This window comes from Trachypithecus francoisi, unplaced genomic scaffold, assembly GCF_009764315.1.
Source record: "Trachypithecus francoisi isolate TF-2019V2 unplaced genomic scaffold, Tfra_2.0 Lachesis_group2, whole genome shotgun sequence".
Classification (NCBI taxonomy): Eukaryota; Metazoa; Chordata; class Mammalia; order Primates; family Cercopithecidae; genus Trachypithecus; species Trachypithecus francoisi.
Genome location: NW_022681465.1, coordinates 150,002,949 through 150,010,444, shown reverse-complemented (window position 1 = coordinate 150,010,444; position 7,496 = coordinate 150,002,949). Strand labels below are relative to the sequence as shown.

The following is a 7,496-nucleotide window of genomic DNA, read 5'->3' as shown; positions in this document are numbered from 1 at the left end:
CACAATATTCTTATCTTCTGTTTGTTTCTGAGCTAAAAAGAAATGCCCTAAGCTACACCCCAGCTGCAGAGTTTCTAGACCAAAGACTACTGTTTTTTTCCTGCAGGAACCCTGGGGTGTTTGGGGGTTAAAAGGCCTGGGCCAGCCATGTGTGTTTAAAAAACAAGGCTGACTCCGAAGCCAGTGGCTCCAGCCTGACTCCATCCTGCTGTTAATGGAGGACAGAGGACCACTTATAGCTTCCTCTTCACCCCATAACAAATAACCCGGCACTCCCCCAGGCCTTCCTGCACCCCCACCCCCACCGCCCTCGCGGTGGTGGCAGCAGCAAGCGCATGTTCTGAGTCTGGTTTCTCGGCAGGCCCTGCGGTCAGCCCGGACAAGCTGTCTGAGACCCAGCTCCTTCCAGAGATAAGGCCCAAACTAACCACATTAGCAGGGTGCTTGGCGTGTTTGCCTTGCCTCTGTCTTGTGTTTGGACACTCCAGAACCTCCTGGGCAGGGTGGAGGCCTTTGCCTTACAAAGTATGGTCCAGCTTTGAGCGGAGGCTCCTGTGGTACCTCCTCTGGGAAGTCCTCCCTGACTGTTCTAGCCCAGCTGATTGCTCTTCGTTGCATTCGTTTAGCAAATATTTGTCATGCACCTTTTAAAAAATTCTTTATCGCAGCCTGTACAAACACAATTTAGCACATCAGCACCATCACTCCCATTTACTCATTGTGCACCCAGCTCGGCACTAAGCATCTGACAGAAAATATTTTATTGACTCAGCACAAGAGTCCTATGAAATTGTCATCATCAATATCCCATTTTACAGACAGGAAAATTGAGGCATTTTTATGTTTTGTTCTCTCTCTTTCCCTCCCTCCTTTCCTTTCTTCCTCCCTCCCTCTCTTCCTTCCTTACTTTTTGACAGGGTCTTGCTCTGTTTCCCAGGCTGGAGTGCAGTGGTGTGATCACAGCTCACTGCAGCCTCAACCTCCAGAGCTCAGGTGATCCTCCCACCTCAGTCTCCTGAGTAGCTGGGACTACATGTCTGGCCACTGCACCTGGCAGTGTTTCTTTTTCTTAGCTTTTATTATCCTCTGTGGTTACATCATGTGTTTATCTGCTTACTTGTTTCATATCTGGCTCAAGTATTTTATCATGAACTCCATGGGGCAGGGATTTCCCTCCTGAGGTGGTGGGGACCTGGCATGAGCAGTACCTGTCACCTAGGAGGTACTCAATAGATGCTTGCTCAACGGCTAAGACATAAGAGGCTGTCACTAGTACACAGCCTCACACCTGGTTGGCAGTGAAGCTGGGATTTGAACCCAGGTCCCTGTATGTAGTCATTGCATCCAGTAGTTCCTGTCCATGTGTGAGTTCTTGTCCCTGGCCAGACCATCAGCTCCTTCAGGCCGGCCCAGGTCTTACCTGAAAGGGCACCAGGGCTTTGGAGTGGGGTCCACCTGGGTTCAAACGCTGGTTCCACCACTCAGTTGGGTGACACTTAGAAAATTGCCTATCCGGTTCCGTCCGACGGACTTTGCATCCCAGCACCATGGCCCAATTTGTCCGTAACCTTGTGGAGAAGACTCCGGCTCTGGTGAACGCTGCTGTGACTTACTCGAAGCCTCGATTGGCCACATTTTGGTACTACGCCAAGATTGAGCTGGTTCCTCCCACCCCTGCTGAGATCCCTAGAGCTATTCAGAGCCTGAAAAAAATAGTCAATAGTGCTCAGACTGGTAGCTTCAAACAGCTCACAGTTAAGGAAGCTGTGCTGAATGGTTTGGTGGCCACTGAGGTGTTGATGTGGTTTTATGTTGGAGAGATCATAGGCAAGCGTGGCATCATTGGCTATGATGTTTGAAGACCAATCTTTAACATCTGGTTATATTTGATTTATTATCTGAGTGTTGTTGGACCATGTGTGATCAGACTGCTATCTGAATAAAATAAGATTTGTCAAAAAAAAAAAAAAAAAGAAAATTGCCTATCCATTCTGAACCCACACGGGCGCATTTCTAAAATTGGAAAAATAATGCATGGTGGTTGTGAGAATTGGAAATAGTATGTGGGGTGCCTGGTTTTATCATAGGTGCTCAGTGAAAGGACAGCTAACATGAGACCCGGCTCAACCTAACTTCTCAGGAAGCCAGTGGACTGGATTGAAAAAGCTTGGAAATCTGTCCTCTTTTATTAGATTATAAAACTATAAAACATGAGTACATGCTCACTGGAGGAAGAAGAGGGAGAAGAAGGAGGAGAGAAGGAGGGAAGGAGGGAAGGAGGGAAGGAAGGAAGGAAGGAAGGAAGGAAGGAAGGCAGGCAGGCAGGCAGGCAGGCAGGCAGGAAGGTAGGCCGGCCAGGCGCAGTGGCTCACACCTGTAATCCCAGTACTTTGGGAGGCCAAGGCAAGCGGATCACAAGGTCAGGGGTTCAAGACCAGCCTGGCCAACACGGTGAAACCTCATCTCTACTAAAAATACAAAAATCAGCCGGGTGTGGTGGTGGGTGCCTATAGTCCCAGCTACTCAGGAGGCTGAGGCAAGAGAATCGCTTGAACCTGGGAGGCAGTGGTAGCAGTGAGCCGAGACCATGCCACTGCACTCCAGCCTGGTGACAGAGCGAGATTCTGTCAAAAAAAAAAAAAAAAAAAGGAAGGAAGGGGAAGAAGAAGGAGGAGGAGAAGAGGAAGAAGAAGAGAAGGAGGAGGAGGAAGAAGAAGAAATTAAACTATATATAAATCGAAAGTAAAAGTTTGTATACCCTTTTTTTGCCCCAAATCCATTTTTTTTTCCCAATAAGTAAATACTGTTAATGGTTTGGTGTATATCTTTTTGATAGTTTTAAATGTGTTTACCCAAATCACATATTTTTACATAACAAAATCATACTAGGCATATGGTTTTAGAAATTGCTTTTTTGGCTGGATGCGGTAGCTCACACCTGTAATCCCAGCACTTGGGGAGGCCAAGGTGGGCAGATCACGAGGTCAAGAGATGGAGACTATCCTGGCCAACATGGTGAAACCCCAGCTATACTAAAAATACAAAAATTAGCTGGGTGTGGTGGCGCACACCTGTAGTCCCAGCTACTCAGGAGGCTGAGACAGAAGAATTGCTTGAACCTAGGAGGCAGAGGTTGCAGTGAGCGAGATCACACCACTGCACTCCAGCCTGGTGACAGAGCGAGACTCCGTCTCAAAAAAAAAGTTGCTTTTCTTATTAACCTATCTTGAGGGCCTTCCTCTGTCACTTCATTCAGATTCACAGCGATCTTCTTAATGGCTGCACAGCATTTCTGGTATGACTGGACCATAATTTAGGCAAACATCCTCCTATTGATGAATTTTTGCTTCCATTTTTTTCTGTTTCATACAAGATGACAATGAATAAAGCTTGGAATCTTCTGTTATCTGTTCCTGAGTAACAAATCCCTCAAAATTAAATGGCTTAAAGCAACAACTCATTATTCCCCATGTTTCTGTGGGTGGACTGAGTGGCGGCTCTGCCTCCTGTGGTGCTGGAGAGGGAGGGTCCAAACGTTCTCACTGGCGGGGCTGGTAGTTGGTGCTGGCTGGCGCTGGGTGCTGGGCTGGGGCTATCCCCAGGAGCGCCTTTGGCTCCTCTCTTACTGGTCTCTCCACGTGGCTTGAGTTTCTCGCAGCATGGGTCCAGGTCCAGAATGTCACTGCTGCCATACTCTGTTGATCAAAGTCAGTCACAAGGCAAGCCCAGATTCAAGGGGGGTGGGAGCCAAGCTCTGTCTCTTGATGTGGGGAACAGCATGTGTGCATGTGCAGGGAGAGGAGGCCTGCAGGGGGCCATGTACTAATAATACACGCTCTCCTCAACAAGATACAAGAGCGCTTATTTCTCCATACCCTCACCAGGGTTGGATGTTATCCATTGTTTTCATCATGATCCATCTCGTGGATGAAAAATTATAACTCGTTTTTAGTTTTAGAGGTGCTGGGCATCTTTTTATATGTTTCACTTTAAAAGTTTTTTGAGGCCGGGCGCGGTGGCTCAAGCCTGTAATCCCAGCACTTTGGGAGGCCGAGACGGGTGGATCACGAGGTCAGGAGATCGAGACCATCCTGGCTAATACGGTGAAACCCCGTCTCTACTAAAAATACAAAAAACTAGCTGGGCGACGAGGCGGGCACCTGTAGTCCCAGCTACTCGGGAGGCTGAGACAGGAGAATGGCGTGAACCCGGGAGGCGGAGCTTGCAGTGAGCTGAGAGCCGGCCACTGCACTCCAGCCTGGGCAGCAGAGCAAGACTCCGTCTCAAAAAAAAAAAAAAAAAAAAAAGTTTTTTGAGACAGGGTCTCGTTCTGTCATCCAGGCGGGAGTGCAGTGACACCATCACAGCTCATTGAAGCCTTGAACTCCTGTACTCAAGTGGTCTTTCTGCTTTAGCTTCCTGAGTAACTGAGACCACAGGTGTGCACCCCCTACACACACACACACACACACACACACACACACAAATTTTTAAGAGATGGGATCGTGCTATATTGCCCAGTATGTTCCACTGAGAGTTCAATTTGGGAATAAGTCCACGAATTTTCTATACCATCAAAGAAACAGAATGATAGTTGGGAGCTCAGAGGGGAGGAAATATGCCATATGAGGACTCTGATTCAGGGTTTCATCAGCCAGCTCTGCTGCCTGCGAACTGACTTTGAGAGAGACTTTAAAAGTGTTGACAAGCAGATTATTAACCCCGTGTTATCTTCAGGCTCATTCCTTACTTACATGGGCCTGTGCTTTCAGAGGACCCTGTGACTCCCAGTAAGAGAATGTCCTGCTCTTCAGTGAAATTATAAGGAAGCTCTGAACTCTAAGCCCTGGGGCTGGGCAAAAAATGCCCTTTTAGTGGGAGGAGGAGGTGGACTACCAGTAGTAAGATGGCGGGTAAACCTCCGTTAAATGGCCTATTATTAACATACATTTCAGGCTTTTTCCCTCTGCTATTCCCACATTCCCAAGAGAAGAAAGAATATAAGCCATGGTGACTTTGAAGGAATAGTCCAGGGTTTAATTCAAAGATGCTCACTGGTCAAAGTGATTCCCACTGCTTTTCCAGCTTTCAATTCAAGCTTCAGTCTCCGAGAGTTTGCACACTAGTATGTCACACAGGACCATATTGGTTATAAGACCCAGAAAAGCCCATGCCCACTCTGGCTTAATAAAGAAGCAGTTTGGCGGGGCACAGTGGCTCACACCTGTAATCCCAGCACTTTGGGAGGCCGAGGTGGGTAGAACACGAGGTCAGGAGTTCGAGACCTGCCTGGCCAACGTAGTGAAAACCTGTCTTTACTGAAAATACAAAAAATTAGCCAGACGAGCTGGTGGGTGCCTGTAATCCCAGCTATACAGGAGGCTGCGGTGGGAGAATTGCTTGATCCCGGGAGGCGGAGGTTGCAGTAGGCCAAGACTGTACCACTGCACTCCAGCCTGGGTGACTATGTGAGACTCCATCTCAAAAATAAATAAATAAATAATTAATTAATTAAAAAAACAATTTATTGGATCATATACAAGGATGCCTGAGGGTGGGGATGAGAATGGAAGGGATTCAGGGCCCAAAGAGGACACGCATCAACCCTGGACTCTCTTCGCTCTCTTCTCCTTGCCGTAGACTCCTCGTGAAGACAAGATGGGGTGGCACCGGCAGCCCCTCAGACTCAGGATCCAAGTCCAGCCAGAGAGAGTGCCTGTCTCTGGCTCTGCATTCCCAGGAAAGGCCTCTGTGGCCCATTGGCTCCCCTGGGGCCATTTTTCCTTTCCTGATCCAAGCCCCGTGGCCCAGGGAATCTGGAACAGTGATTGGTTTAGGCCAGGATGTGTGTTCTTCCCCATAGCTGTGTTTTGGAGCCTCACCTTGAGGGTGGCAGGGTGGATCCCAAACCAACCCTGGGAGCTCTTCCTGAAGGTAGAGGAAAGGATACTGGGCACGTCACAGACAAAAGTGACTGTCCCTAGTTCCTCCCCAGTGCCTGTCACACAGTCATTCATTTAGAATGTAAAATCTGGCCGGGCGCGGTGGCTCAAGCCTGTAATCCCAGCACTTTGGGAGGCTGAGACGGGCAGATCACGAGGTCAGGAGATCGAGACCATCCTGGCTAACACGGTGAAACCCTGTCTCTACTAAAAACTACAAAAAACTAGCCGGGCGAGCCGGGCGCGGTGGCTCAAGCCTGTAATCCCAGCACTTTGGGAGGCCGAGACAGGCGGATTACGAGGTCAGGAGATCGAGACCATCCTGGCTAACACAGTGAAACCCCGTCTCTACTAAAAAAAAAAATGCAAAAAACTAGCCGGGCGAGGTGGCGGGCGCCTGTAGTCCCAGCTACTCGGGAGGCTGAGGCAGGAGAATGGCGTGAACCCGGGAGGCGGAGCTTGCAGTGAGCTGAGATCCGGCCACTGCACTCCAGCCTGGGCGACAGAGCGAGACTCCGTCTCAAAAAAAAAAAAAAAAAAAAAGAATGTAAAATCTACAGTGGGAGGAATTTGGGCCTCCTACCTGTCCTCAGTTAAAGCTAATTCACTTCCTCCCAGGACTAGTGTTGGCAAACAAAAAATTGTGGGTCGTCCAAGAACAATTATAAATGATCCAAAACCCTTGCTTCAGTCATAGGTTGTGGTCTTAGAGCTCAGCCTTCATGGAGGAGGTGATGAAAAGGCCGGATTCTAACCCTTCTTTGTCCCTGTCGCCCTTAAGGGGAGGCGTCTAAGCAGTGAACTGGCAACAAAGAGAGGAGTGCAGGAGTTGGTGGATCGAGCACTTTCTTTCAAAATGTAATTTACAGGATTATTATTTGTAAAGTTGATTATTGCAAATTATCCATGGGGGTCTAGGGTAAGGGTATTTATTGTCTTCGACTACAAGCCTACATAGTTTGGGGAAGCGAACTATACTTCTATTTTGCCAGGCTGGGAGAGTAAACCTGGGATGTGCTAACAGGCCCAATAGGGTCATTCGCTTCCTGTTAATCTTTTTATGGTTTACCTTTTTTTTTTTTTTTAGAGAGAAAACTTAGGCTAAATATTTATTATACAGGAAAGGAATGCTGCTGCTTCCTCCTGCTTTTCCTGCTCTGTTGCTCATAATTGTTTAATAGGCAATAGCATGCAAATAGTATAAAATCTAAAAGGTACACAATGCGGTATGGGAAAAATACATGGCCCCCGGAACATTTGTCCCCAGCCCCCCCCCCACTGCCACCCCAGAGGCAGGCCCTGTTACCGGTTTCCATCGTATCCTTCCTGAGATAGTCCATATAGACTCCTTTTTAATAGAAAATTGCACCGCATACACATCATTTAAGGACAAATTATTCTTTTGTTCTTTAAAATGAAACAATCAGAATTTTCCACCACCGTGACTTGGAAGCCCGAGTTAAGGCCACAGAGTTAAAGAGACAAATCAGTCCTCACCTCCAGCCAGCTGACCTGCTGACCACTGAGGCGTGCGCGCTGTTTCCAGAGGTTTAC

At 48.1% G+C, this 7,496-nt stretch overlaps 1 protein-coding gene across 1 annotated transcript; it reads left to right on the top strand.

The window, feature by feature from the left end:
• Positions 1-1,498: 1,498 nt before the first annotated feature.
• LOC117065689 (ATP synthase subunit g, mitochondrial-like) lies at positions 1,499-1,973 on the top strand. Its single transcript, XM_033180812.1, has one exon. The coding sequence runs from the start codon at positions 1,548-1,550 to the stop codon at positions 1,857-1,859; it is 312 nt and encodes a 103-aa protein (XP_033036703.1). The 5' UTR covers positions 1,499-1,547; the 3' UTR covers positions 1,860-1,973.
• The last annotated feature ends 5,523 nt before the right edge of the window (positions 1,974-7,496 follow it).